This window comes from Hyla sarda, chromosome 8 (assembly GCF_029499605.1).
Source record: "Hyla sarda isolate aHylSar1 chromosome 8, aHylSar1.hap1, whole genome shotgun sequence".
In the NCBI taxonomy this organism is placed as follows: domain Eukaryota; kingdom Metazoa; phylum Chordata; class Amphibia; order Anura; family Hylidae; genus Hyla; species Hyla sarda.
Window position 1 is genome coordinate 61,116,787 of NC_079196.1, and position 14,684 is coordinate 61,131,470.

Sequence of the window (14,684 nt, forward strand, 5' to 3'; positions counted from 1 at the left end):
TAGAGACACTTAGAATGCCCCCTAAACTAGACAATCTTAAAATGACAATCTTAGAATGTGCAATTGCTGGTGCAATTGTATACTATGCAGACTAAAGGAGAGATTGATCAAAACCATTTTTCCCAATGGTTGTAAAGGAAAGGACCTCCATATAACATGCAATACAGCATCCCAATATTTTTCTCACAAATTCATTTGGAAGCTCGGTGAAAAATTTAAGGTAATGTAAGGACCAAACAATTCTCAGGGGGCCATATTATAAGATCTGTATCGAGCCTTTTGTATCCCACCTTACATTATATAACTTCTGTTCTCTCACTACTATTATTAGCATAACAAGCATTAGTAAACAATTATTACTTTTGTTTTTTATTACCATATTTGAGCTTCATGGTTTCGTATATTTGGTGACATTCTGTACATTAACCTGTAAACTGAATAAACTAAAATAACACAACATGTCAAAACAGTCAAGATTAATCAAATCCTGAAAGAAATCCTATCTTCCTCAAACATAAAGTCCACCACCTTTAAAGGAATATACTCGTGCTTATTCATCTGTAACAAAGAAGAACTGTGTAATTCAACATGAATATATGATACCGCTGCAGACTCCATCTATATATTAAATAATAAGGCTATGGTCTCCACAACATGTATGCTTTTAAGTCGCGGGATACTTTAAGGGTTCTTGAACAGCTATTCTCCTCTCTGAATTGGTTTACACTACAGCCAGTGAACCTGTGCAAGTATCACATTTGTCAAGCCCATCTGGCGGCCTCTGACATCTAAAATGAGCATGGCTCATTTGTACCAAATTGCAAGCAGCCCCTGAACAGTCTCACTTCATACAAAAATGACTAATCTGGTGGCGCAAAGTATGTCTCCTGTGCCCTATGTCTAGCCATGTAAACAAGCAATTGTAGTGCAAGTCTCCACCTGCATGAAGCCCTGCATCCATTTTCGGTAAAGCTTTCTTGTTGTAATTTATATTTAAAAAATGGAATGATGAGATTTAATAATGATTTGTAACAATGTATAAGTATGTATAAATATACCTAATGAAGTCACTCAGTGCTCTTCACTATCACACCTATGTAATTAACTTTGTGGTGGCCATGGGAATTACTATGCTTCTTAAAGGGGTACTCCGGTGCTAAGACATCTTATCCCCTATCCAAAGGATAGGGGATAAGATGCCTGATTGCAGGGGTCCCGCTGCTGGACACCCCTGTGATCTTCCACGCCGCACCCCGTTAGAATCAGCCCCCGGAGCGCTCCGCCCCCTCAATGCAAGCCTATGGAGGGGGCGTGACAGCTGTCACGCCCCCTCCATAGACTTGCATTGGGGGCGGGGCATGACATCACACGGGGGAGGAGCCATGACGTCACTATGCTCCATCCCCGTGATCGCCAGTGATCAGACCCGGAGTGAGCACGCTCCAGGGGCTGATTCTAACGGGGTGCGGTGTGGAAGATCAAGGGGGTCCCTAGCGGCGGGACCCCCGCGATCAGGCATCTTATCCAAAGGATAGGGGATAAAATGTCTTAGCGCCGGAGTACCCTTTTAAATGTCTCTGCTTTTCTAAAAGACATTTCTACTTATGGTTATTATATATGTGTTATAAAAGAAAGCAGTTTTACTCAGTTTGGACTTGAATATTCCAAGATATTCAAAAACATTAAGTAACATGTCACAAAGGTCTGTTAGTAGATGAGACCTCATGGAAAGTTTACAATTGTTCTTCCTGTCAAGGCCTTTTGCTTGTAAAAGAGTACTGTGAATTTTAAGTGTTTTTCATTCTGTAGTATGATACAGATTAAAATACTAAATGCAATGATTATGTTTTGACCTTTCTATTTCTTTTTGGGATGTTTTGGTGTTTAAGGAGTTTGTCCCTTTTCTTCCCAAACTGCAGGATGCTCTAGGTATGGTATTTTTCTCTTAGGTAAAACATGTCATAAAAACTTGAGCATGATGGAAACTTGAGCACGTAGCCTCCACAGAATGGACTTAATATGACCTTTTGGGCAAAATCCCCCAAACTCTATACAATGCTGTCCTCACTGCACACACAGCCCAGATCTGTCTCAGATGTGATGGAGCTTGCAACTAGAATAGGATTTGCTTAAAGCGGGCTTTGACAGGACAGTGGAGAGGCTTAGTGCACGAGAGCTTCCCCAAGGGGAAGAAAAAGAGGTCTAGATGTTAAGCGTTATCAGTGAGGTCCCATGGCCTCCATATTTTATCAAAAAGATGTAAGGTATTATCAATAATGGCTGACATGTGCTCCATTCTACGTATATCCCTAATCTTTGAACTTTTGCACGATATTCTAATTTTTCAAGTTTCACCTGTAGGTGTCTGCCTAGCATGGCCAAAGCTTGGAGAAGTGTTGCACTGGAAAAAGACAGATTTGGACTGAATTAGTTTGGCCTAGGCTTTTTATTCTCTAGGCCAGAGCATGGCAGCAGCAGCTACATCAAAATATTTATCTTTTGTTTTCATTTTTTACCTGCTGCCCCTCTAAACCCAAGGGACAGGCCCACAAGTTCCTAATGGCAAATACAGCTCTGGTACCAGGACACAGCACATTTAAAAGTGATCTGGTCCTGCATTGCCAAGCACAAAAAACTTGAAGTTGCAATACATTGTCCTGTGGAAAAAAGTAGAAGCCCAGGGCATTTGACCCTTCAGATAATCCAATTTAAACTACCTAAATTATGGTAAGAGTCTATGCTTATCACTCCATTTCTACTGTTTAAGTGCAATCTATTTAAGTACAATCGAAATGCAGAAGTTTATAAATCTATATAAATAAATCTATTGATATAAGGTCACATAATATCAACATGCTTTTCATAAAATGAGGGTCAGGTGTCTTAAGTGGTAAATGCATGGTGTAGTGCTGGTGATTCCAGATGTGAAACATTTATTTTATTGTCTTGTTTTTGCATAAGAAGATTTGTTATAGATAAAGGTGTTAAAGCAGTACATCGGAATATGATAACTTATCCCCTATACTAAGGATAGGGGATAAGTTTCAGATCAAGGGGGGGTCCGACCACTAGGGCCCCCGCGTTCTCCCGAACGAGGCCCCTGGCTCTTTGCCGAAATAGCGTGTCGACCACCACATGACGTGTCGGCCGACACCTGGCTGAATGCAGTGCTACAGCTCTACCATAGAGATGTATTGAGTGGGCGTGTCGGCCGCTGCGTCAAGCGTTGATCAGACACACCCCCTTGCTGCTGACTGGCGGAGCCCCGTACTGTGCCACCTCATCCTATCCCCTCCTATTGGTCAGTTAGTACTAACCGACCAATGGCGGGGGGGTTGGGGGGGCGGTTAAAGTTGAAATCCCCACTCTGCCTGCACCCGGATGTCGGGGCAGAGCGGGGGGAAGATGGCGGCGGGTGCCGGGACTGGCGATCGCGACGGGACCGGCAATTGCAGCGGGACCGGCTGTAAGCAGCGGCAGGATCGGCAGAGGCAGCGGTAAAGACCAGCGGTAAGTGATCTTCACTGCTGCCTTCCACGAGTTGACAAACTACAACTCCCAGCAAGCTGTACAGTGGTGTCCAAACTTTAGCCCATCCAGATGTTGCAAAACTACAACTCCCAACAAGCCCAGACAGTCCAGGCATGCTGGGTGTTGTAGTTTTGCAACATCTGGCCCTTCAGATGGGGCAGAACTGCAACTCCCAGCATGCCTGGACAGCCTGGGCATGCTTGGAGTTGAAGTTTTGCAACATCTGGAGGGCTACAGTTTGGACACCACTGCACAGTGGTCTCCAAACTGTTCTCCTCCAGTTGTTGCATAACTACAACTCCCAACATGCCCTTCGGCTGTCTGGTCATGCTGGGAGTTGTAGTTTTGCAACAACTGGAGGCACACTGGTTGGGAAACACTGAGTTGAGTAACAAACTCTCAGTGTTTTGCAACCAGTGTGCCTCCTGCTGTTGCATAATTACAACCCCCAGCATGCACAGACAGCCAAAGCAACAGTTTAGGGCCAAGGCAACAGTTTAGGGCCACATATGGGGTATTTCTGTATTTCTCAAATTTTGGGGGGCTTTTTTCCTTTTAACCCTTATGAAAAGGTAAAGTTGGGGTCTACTCTAGCATGTTATTGTAAAAAATGTTTTTAATTTTTTACACTAACATGCTGGTGTTGCCCCATACTTTTCATTTTCACAAGAGGTAAAAGGAAAAAAAAGACCCCCCAAATTTGTAATGCAATTTCTCCTGAGTACGGAAATACCCCATATGTGGATGTAAAATGCTCTGTGGGTGCATAACAGGGCTCAGGAGTGAGAGCACCATGTACATTTGAAGTGATTTGCACAGGGGTGGCTGATCGTTACAGCGGTTCTGACATAAATACAAAAAAAACACCCACATGTGACAATATTTTGGAAACTACACCCCTCACGGAACGTAACAAGGGGTACAGTGAGCCTTAACATCCCACGGGTGTTTGACGAGTTTTCGTTAAAGTTGGATGTGAAAATGAAAAATTTTTATTTTTTCACTAAAATGCTGGTGTTATCCCAAATTTTTCATTTTCACAAGGGGTAATAGGAAAAAAGCTCCCCAAAATTTGTAGCAACATTTCTTCTGTGTATATAAACACCCCATATGTGGATGTAAAGTGCTCTGCTGGTGCACTACAATGCGCAGAAGAGAAGGAGCGCCATTGGGCTTTTGGAGAAAGAATGTGTCTGGAATTGAGGGCCATGTGCGTTTACAAAGTCCCCATGGTGCCAGAACAATTCCCTCCCATGTGACCCCATTTTGGAAACTACTCCCCTCAAGGAATTTAATAAGAGGTGCAGTGAGCATTTACGCCCCACAGATGTCTGACAGATTTAATTTAATTTTTCATTTGCACAGCCCACTGTTCCAAAGATCTGTCAAAGGCCAGTGGGGGGTAAATGCTTACTGCACCCCTTATTACATTACGTGTGGGGTAGTTTCCGAAATGGGGTCACATGTGGGGGGGTCCATTGTTCTTGTAGCACAGGGGCTTTGTAAACACACATGACCTCCGACCTCCATTCCAAACAAATTCTCTCTCCAAGAGCCCAATGGCGCTCCTTCTCTTCTGAGCATTGTAGTTCGCCCAAACAGCACTTTACATCCACATATGGGGTATTTCCATACTCAGAAGAAACGGAGTTACAAATTTTGGGGGGCATTTTCTCCTATTACCTCTTGTAAAAATGGTAAGTTTGGGAAAAAAACAGCACTTATGTACTACAACATATCTCTAATATACTTTAATTATTTATTTTTTTCATTAAAATAGTTTAATTCACATTTAAAATCCAGCCACTAGGGGCCTCCCTCCTAGTGGCCGGCTGCAGCCTGGCGTGACGTCACGCTTGAATTAGGACCAAGTGGATAGAGCGGCGGGGGGGAGTGGATTGAGCGGTGGGGGGGAGTGGATTGAGCGGTGGGGGGGAGGGGATTGAGTGGCGGGGGGGAGTGGATTGAGCGGCGGGGAACGGGATGTTCGGCAGCTGCGGCCATCACAGATACTGTTTTCACCTATACAGTGTGCCTCCAGTTGTTTCCCCACTACAACTCCCAGCATGCCCTGACAGCCAGTAGATGTCAGGGCAAGCTGGGAGTTGTAGTGGTGAAAAAGCTGGAGGTACACTGAATCGGTGAACTAAGGGCAGAAGTGTCGGCCCCAGCAGGCATCAGTGATGTCGTGCCTGTTGGGGAAGTCTGCCTGGTAGTTAGCACACTACCAGGCAGACAAAATGCATTTTTAATATGTAAAAAAAAAAAATAAAGGCAGGGAGGGGGTTAAGGAGAGATGGGCAATAGGCAGTGTCACGATCACACCCTATCGGTCCAGCCAAGACGCTAGAGAGAGTGTGATGGTGCAAGGGTTAAAGCCGCCAGACCTCTGGGTATCCACTACTAGTCCCAGCAAGTCACCAAATTAACCCTTAGATAAACGTGTTTTACCAGAGCCTCCTTCAGAAAGGTGAGCTCATATATTTAGAGATCAAAGACCAGAGCTGATTAATTAAACATTTAATCTGATAAAAGGTATGACAGTGCTAAATATATAAAAATACAGGAACAAATGACATACAGTTACAAAAATGTATAAAAGAGTTTAGCAAGGCAAGTTCAGAAAACAAAAGATGAAGTTCTTACAGCATGATGGTATAGCAGTTCCAAGAGAGTGAGTTTCAGCTGTTCTTAGGATGGTCTTGTCAGCTTGTGGCCCAGCTTTTAACTACCAACTTTGAGTCTAGCATTGTTTTAAATAACATATCTGCTTTCTTGGGAGGTAGACTCCATTCTCCCCTCCGGTCCCACCAGGGGGTCTTCTCTCTTCCTGGCCCCTTATCTGTTTGATTATATGATGGGACCAGAGTGCACGACTTCAAAGGAGATACCAAGACAGCCAGACCTCCAATAAAATGTAATACACAAAACACAGTCTGAATGACCCCTCACCCATGTCTTAGTTTATACACAGATATAATTATAATACACATATAGGATTTTAATAATCAGGCCTTGGGCCTGACAGGCAGGGAAAGAACAAACAAAAAAAAAAGGATGGTGGGAGCGATAAGTCGTCAAACACCTGTGGGGTGTTAAGGCTCATTGTACCCCTTGTTACGTTCCTTGAGGGGTGTAGTTTCCAAAATAGTATGCCATGTGTTTTTTTTTTTTGTTTTTTTTTTGCTGTTCTGGCACCATAGGGGCTTCCTAAATGCAACAGGTCCCCCAAAAACCATTTCAGCTAAATTTTCTTTTCAAAAGCCAAATGTGACTCCTTCTTTTCTGAGCATTGTAGTGTGCCCTCAGTGCACTATATGTCCACACATGGGGTATTTCCATACTCAGAAGAGATGGGGTTAGAAATTTTGGTGGGCATTTTCTCCTATAACCCCTTGTAAAAATTTGAAATGTGGAGGAAAACCAGAATTTTAGTGAAAAAAATAATTATTTACACATCCAACTTTAACGAAAATTCGTCAAAAACCTGTGGGGTGTTAAGGCTCACTGGACCCCTTGTTACGTTCCTTGAGGGATGTAGTTTCCAAAATAGTGTGCCACGTGTTTTTTTTTTTTTTTTTTTTTGGTGTTCTGGCCTCATAGGGACTTCCTAAATGTGACATGCCCCCCAAAAACCATTTTATAAAAACTCTCCAAAATCCCATTGTCGCTCCTTCCCTTCTGAGCCCTCTACTGCACCTGCCGAACACTTTACATCCACATATGATGTATTTTCTTACTCGAGAGAAATTGGGTTACACATTTTTGGGGGGTTTCTCTCCTTTTACCCCTTGTAAAATAAAAAAAACTGGGTCTACAAGAACATGCGAGTGTAAAAAATGCATATTTCTCCTTAATTTTGCTGCTATTCATGTGAAACACCTAAAGGGTTAACACACTTACTGAATGTCATTTTGAATACTTTGAAGGATGCAGTTTTTATAATGGGGTCATTTATGGGGTATTTCTAACATAAAGGCCCTTCAAATCCACTTCAAAACTGAACTGGTCCCTGAAAAATTCAGATTTTGAAAATTTTGAGAAAAATTGGAAAATTGCTGCTGAACTTTGAAGCCCTCTGATGTCTTCCAAAAGTAAAAACATGTTAACTTTATGATGCAAACATTGTATATTGTATATGTGAACCAATAAATAATTTGGGATGTCTATTTTCCTTACAAGCAGAGAGTTTGCAAAATTTTCAAATTTTTCATGAAATTTTTGAATTTTTCACCAAGAAATTATGCAAGTATCGATGAAAATTTACCACTATGTTAAAGTAGAATATGTCACGAAAAAACAATCTCTGAATCAAATTCATAAGTAAAAGCATCTCAGAGTTATTAATGCTTAAAGTGACAGTGGTCAGATGTGCAAAAAACCCTCTGGTCCTTAAGGTGAAAATGGGCTGTGTCCTTAGGGGGTTAAATATATGAATATATGAATAAGCCTATATTTAAATATATGAATAAGCCCATATTTACCAAAAACATCAGAAGAATAACAACACAACATATGGAGACATCATTCTCACGGTGCACAATATATTTATTATATTCTAACATGATTTGCGCATTTGTGCAAAAACAAAATAAAAATTCTGCATATATAAGGAAGTTTTTAAAATAAAAGCTTTTTCAATATATAACTAGGGCTTTATATTTTTTACATTTTCTATTGTTGATAAACATTCACAACATGATCCAGAGACTTTCCACAATGCATTTGGAAGCCATTTCACCACAACACAACTTCCGACTTTGTTAGCTCATCATGGCCCGCAGAAGCATGTCACTATACCAATATCATGGTGTGTTATAATAATATCATTCCAGACAACCTCTTCCCTGAAGCTATGAAATTTATATTCCTCCTTAAACAGTTAACAAGACTTGGAATGGATTTTAGTGATGGCATTTTTCCTGAACCATAGGCTTGTAAACACAATGGGGAGCCATTAGGATTCATGTAGCTGGGAATCTTGCCCTTAACATTCACACATAAATGGGCTGCTGGCTGCCTGCGCTCATGCCCATCTGTCTAATGGGCATTGTGCCTGATCACAATGTGTGCTCCTGTCTCACTAAGGCACAGAGAAAAACTCAACAATAATGTATCTGAAGGCAGCCTGGAAAATGTTCACTGCTGCTCTGCTACCCCTTGGAGTAAGGATGTGCGAACATGTGATGGTAGATACACAACGTCACATGTCTTTTATCTTACACTTATGCAGAAAGGAGTCACCCAGGGCATGGGTATTTTTTCTTTTATGAAGTGGGGGTGACTGAAAAGAGCTGCACTAGTTAACATCTTGTTATAAGAGAAAAAAGTCAAGAGTACAGTCGGAGTTCAGCTCACATAGGTAGAATCAGTCCTTAGAATAAGAAGAGTTCTTAACACAGCTAAGTTTTGTTTAAGGAGAAGCCCAATTTTCCAGGTGCCTGACCCTTGACTTGGCCTTGGATAAACATTATATGTGGCCGTTTGTTGTAATCAAGGCAAAGCTATCTCCTATATTCCACCTTGTATACTGGTATCATTGGTAATATTGGTCTCAGTATACAGGATTTGTTCAGTAACAGTATGATGGTGATAATATTCCTCCTTGTATACTGGTATTATTGGTCTCAGTATACAGGATTTGTTCAGTAACAGTATGATGGTGATAATATTCCTCCTTGTATACTGGTATTATTGGTAATATTGGTCTCAGTATACTAGCGTTGGCCAGGAACAGTGTGATGGTAATATGTATGGTGATAATATTCCTCCTTGAGTACTGGTATTATTGGTGATATTGGTCTCAGTATACTGATTTGGTCAATAACAATGTGATGGTAATATGTATAAAATTATTTTCCCCTTACATACTTGTGTAATAAAATTGGGGGACAGGCCTTGGGGCAGACTCGGGGGCGGGTCACAGGGGGCCCAGACCTTGAACTGTATAAGGAGCCCTATGCTTTATGGCCCACTTCAGAGGATTGTGTAGGGTCCCAGAGGTTGGATCCCCCATGATCAGACACATCCTCATAAAGAGAAATTCTCACTCTGCTTCTTGGATGGTGCATCCCAAATATAGAAATATAGTTTTATATGTAAAAGCTTTTGATTATTTTCCAACATGTCACTTATTTACTATACAATTGTATTAACAATAATTTTACATAAACTATAGTAATAAAAAATGTGTAATTTTATTCAATGGAACATTTACAATAAATATTTTTATAGAGTCCTATGGAAAATGTATGTACAGGATTATCATTCATAATCCACATACCAGGTTAATTCTATGAGCTTTCCATGACAGACTGTGGTTTAATCCACTGGAATTCTCCTTGGATTCCTTAGAAAGGGTTTACATTCAGTATCCTTGTCTGCCTTGTGTGTTTACCGCACTGGGACTCCTGGGATGTATCAAATCTATTTAAATTTTCATGATTGATACCAAATGACTCGAATTAAGTCATCCTGACATGTGATATTAATGGCAGCGGGAACAGGAATTTGAGCGGATATTTTAAGCAAAAAAAGTCAAATAAACATGCTATTTTAGGAGAAACTGGACTGGAAAAGACAACCTTTGAAATTAGGTAAAAAGAGAAATTATGTGCTGCCATATATATATATATATATATATATATATATATATATATATATATATTGTGCTGCCATATATATATATATATATATATATATATATATATATATATATTACAGACAGACTTATATAGACTTTAGTTTGAATCACAGAAAATTGCAAGGCTCCCTGGCAGCAAGCGGGGATTACCAACATTTATGTCAAAGTAATACAAGGCGAGTCTGGTATAAAACTGATATATGTAAGTGCACATCAGTACCTGACATAATAACTATGATGTATGGTGAACTGAACCTTCAGTTTGGAGATACTTTGTTTAAATTATTAGAGAAACGCTTAAATAGTATTTAGGTCATTACGGGAAATGAACTCTTTAGTTGTGAAATGAAGTTTGGTTCGAGTCTTAAATTAAAATTTACAACTTAAGTAAAATATTCAGGCCTATTTAAGAAGGAACAAAAAATGGGAATATGAGAAATTATAAGATGGGCTGCATGAGATATGACCAGGGGACAGCTTGTCTATCTCTCCACCAGAGCAGGACAGACCTTTTAGAAGTTAGGCAGTGCAAAAAGGCAAATGGTCACTGGAAGCCCACAGCTCTCTGGTCAGTTAAAGTGTACCTTATAATAATATGTATTTTTAATATCCATTGGTTAAAAAAATGTGTATATTTTTGTTTTTGCCTGTGTGTCTCTGTGTGGAGACAAAATACAGGAAGAATGAGCAAGACAAGCAAGGCTCTGTGTAGGCTTGGCTTGTCAATCAGCCAGCTGTGTAAGCCAGGAGTGTGTAACAGAGCCTCAGTGTACAGAGCCCTGCGTGTCCTCAGTGTACAGAGCCCTGCTTGTCCTCACTGGACAGAACCCTGCCTGTCCTCAGTGTACAGAGCCCTGCTTGTACTCACTGTATAGAACCTTGCTTGTCCTCAGTGCACAGAGCCCTGCTTGTCCTCAGTGCACAGAACCTTGCTTGTCCTCAGTGCATAGAACCCTGCTTGTCCTCAGTGTACAGAGCCCTGCTTGTCCTCACTGTATAGAACCTTGCTTGTCTTCAGTGTACAGAGCCCTGCTTGTTCTCAGTGTACAGAGCCCTGCTTGTCCTGACTGGACAAAACCCTGCTTGTCCTCAGTGCACAGAACCCTGCTTGTCCTCACTGCATAGAACCTTGCTTGTCCTCAGTGCACAGAGCCCTGTTTGTCCTCAGTGCACAGAACCTTGCTTGTCCTCAGTGCACAGAGCCCTGCTTGTCCTCACTGCATAGAACCCTGCTTGTCCTCAGTGTACAGAGCCCTGCTTGTCCTCACTGCACAGAGCCTTGCTTGTCCTCACTGCACAGAGCCCTGCTTGTCCTTACTTCACAGAGCCCTGCTTGTCCTCACTTCACAGAGCCCTGCTTGTCCTCACTGCTCAGAGCCCTGCTTGTCCTCAGTGTGCAGAGCCCTGCTTGTCCTCGGTGTACAGAGCCCTGCTTGTCCTCAGTGTACAGAGCCCTGCTTGTCCTCAGTGTACAGAGCCCTGCTTCTCCTCAGTGTATAGAGCCATGCTTGTCCTCAGGGCACTGAGCCCTGCTTGTCCTCAGTGTACAGAGCCCTGCTTGTCCTCAGTGTACAGAGCGCTGCTTGTCCTCACTGCACAGAACCTTGCTTGCCCTCAGTGTACAGAGCCCTGCTTGTCCTCAGTGTACAGAGCTCTGCTTGTCCTCAGGGCACAGAGCCCTGCTTGTCCTCAGTGCACAGAGCCCTGCTTTTCCTCACTGCATAGAGCCCTGCTTGTCCTCAGTGTACAGAGCCCTGCTTGTCCTCAGTGTACAGAGCCCTGCTTGTCCTCAGTGTACAGAGCCCTACTTGTCCTCAGTGTACAGAGCCCTGCTTGTGCTCACTGCACAGAGCCCTGCTTGTCCTCAGTGTATAGAGCCCTGCTTGTCCTCAGTGTACAGAGCCCTGCTTGTCCTCACTGTACAGAACCCGGGGGCCTTTATCAGTGTAGATGTAGGTGAAGCATTTTTCTACACCTTTTTTGTGTGTGCTGGTAATGTGTAGGAACACCAAATTTATTAAACGGTCCCAGGGTATTTGATAAATTTTGTGCAGGTCACATTTCCTGACATTTCTCTCTTCTCTTCCAAAAAGCTAAGCTAAGTCTGGGCTGGTGTAGTTTTGAGACTTTTCAGTGGTTTTGCACCTTTTTTGCGCATTTCACAAAAAGGTTCAGTTCATAAAACCTGTCCATATCATGCGTATTGCCAAAAGTGGATTACAACTCAAACTTAGCAAAAAAGTGTAACCCAAAAGGCGCAATAAAGGCGCAAAAAAAAGTACACTTGTGCCAAAATAGCACCAAATATGCATGAAAAAGTAAAGGGTAAACAATGATAAATTCCGGCCATCATGTCATTATCTACATTATAAAGAAAGTTTTTGCAAACAACAGGTACACTTAAAAGATATACAAGTTATAAGAGCTCCTTTAGCCAAATCGAGTATATGATGGCTATAGTTTGTGATATGGGACCTATTATGTTTAATTTATGGGGGTTGATATCATTTCCCAACCTTCCCCTGTGCCAGGGACATCCTTTGGCTCTCCGGGCATGCTGGGAGTTGTAATTTTGCAGCACCTGGAGGCACAGTGGTTAAAAAACACTGCTATATTCACTCTGCTGCTGCTAACTATTGACTGTTCTGGGGACTTTGACACCCCAGTCTATCCGGTGCAAAACCAGTTGTAGCTGAAAAATCCAGTATCTTAATAAAGAAAGATAATACAGTAAAACTTCTCCAAAAAACCACCTCTTTGAGAAGACCCCCCACCTTGACCGGATTTGCTATGACAGAGTTTTTGGTTCTTCACTTATAATGCATTTTTTTGAAAAGACCATGCCATTTTGGGTCATTGTCCCAAAGATGTTTCACTGTATCTACATTGTATTGTGATAATGCAGCCTACTGCATCTTTACATAGTAAAACTCTCTGCACAAACTAAACGATATATGCCCTACAACTGCCACCAAACATTATCTATAATAAAAATAAAAATTCCCAAGAAGTTCGGAAAAAATCTGTGTTGCGCAAGCACCTACGCGCCCCCTAGTGATTATTGTAGGCATAACACATAGACTTGTTATGATAATTAATATTTTGGAGATTTTTTGGTGCAGTGTTTCCCAACCAGGATGCCTCTAGCTGTTGCAAAACTACAACTCTCAGCATGCCCGGATAGCCAATGGTGCCCTCTAGTGGTGAGTGGAGGCATAACATTCAGACTTGTTATGATAATAAAGATTTTGGAGCCATCTTTGGTAGAATGTTTCCCAACCAGTGTGCCTCCTGCTGTTGTGCAAAACTACAACTCCCAGAAAGTTCGGAGAGCCAAAAGCATCACTTAGTGGTGAGTGCAGGCATAACATTCAGACTTGTTATAACAAGAAAGATTTTGGAGCACTCTTTGGGGCAGTGTTTCCCAACCAGGGTGCCCCGAGTTGTTGCAAAACTGCAACTCCCAGACGGCCAAAGGCTGTCCGGGCTTGCTGGGAGTTGTAGTTTTGCAACAGCTCAAGGCAGCCGAATTGGGAAACACTTCTTTAGTGAGACACCATTGGAATATTTGCATTAAAAAAATCTGTCCATATGCTTGTACTTTTCACTTTTTATAAGCTTTGTATTATTAAGTTTTATCCTCTATTAAGCGACAAAACCAAAATCCATTGTCCAAAAACACATTCCCAGGTCTTAAAAGCCATAATAAAACACCCATAAAAGAGCCACCATGAGCCGTCTATACCTTAAGACAGCAGAGTTATAATGTATTTCTGTTTTTTCTCCAGAACAAATACATTTTTGTCTAGTTGTTTAGGTGTACGCGGATATATATATATATATATATATATATATATATATATCTATATATATATAAAACTCAACGTGTGTGTGTATGTATGTTCCAGCATCACGTCCAAACGGCTAAAGATATTAACATGAAACTTGGCCACATGTTACTTATATGTCAACAACAAACATAGGATAGGTGATTTAACCCTTACTCACCCCCATTTGCCAGGGGCGGGGTTTATGTTTAAAGTCCCATACAAGTCAATGGGAAATATATGTTACTGCATAACTTCCAAACGGCTTGAGATATTTCGATAATACTTGGTCACATGTTACTTATATGTCCACTTAAATATAGGATAGTTAATTTAACCCTTAACTACCCCCATTTGTGAGGGTCGGGGTTTTTGTTTAAAGTCCCATGCAAATCAATGGGAAATGTATGTTCCCACATAACTTCTGTACGGCTGGAGATATTTCAATAACTGGTACATATATTACAGGTCAGGATAGGAGGTCGACATAGGAGGACGGGATAGGAGGTCGAGATAGGAGGACGGGATAGGAGGTCGGGATAGGAGGTTGGGATAGGAGGTCGAGATAGGAGGACGGGATAGGAGGTCGAGATATGAGGACGGGATAGGAGGACGGGATAGGAGGATTGGATAGGAGGTCGTGGTAGGAGGACAGGATAGGAGGGCGGGATAGGAGGTCGGGA

General features: G+C 41.8%; 1 protein-coding gene across 6 annotated transcripts in view; it reads right to left on the reverse strand.

Annotated features, from left to right (window-relative positions):
* Positions 1 to 14,684, reverse strand: part of PDE11A (phosphodiesterase 11A) — an 807,989-nt gene that overhangs the window by 105,280 nt on the left and 688,025 nt on the right. The window contains exon 16 of one of the 6 annotated variants that reach the window (XM_056536202.1): positions 6,315 to 6,436. The exons of the other annotated variants lie outside the window; for them this stretch is intronic. Coding sequence (XP_056392177.1) covers positions 6,382 to 6,436 — 55 coding nt within the window. The 3' untranslated portion in view covers positions 6,315 to 6,381. Of the gene's footprint in view, positions 1 to 6,314; positions 6,437 to 14,684 lie in introns of those variants that run through there. 6 annotated transcript variants of the gene reach the window in all.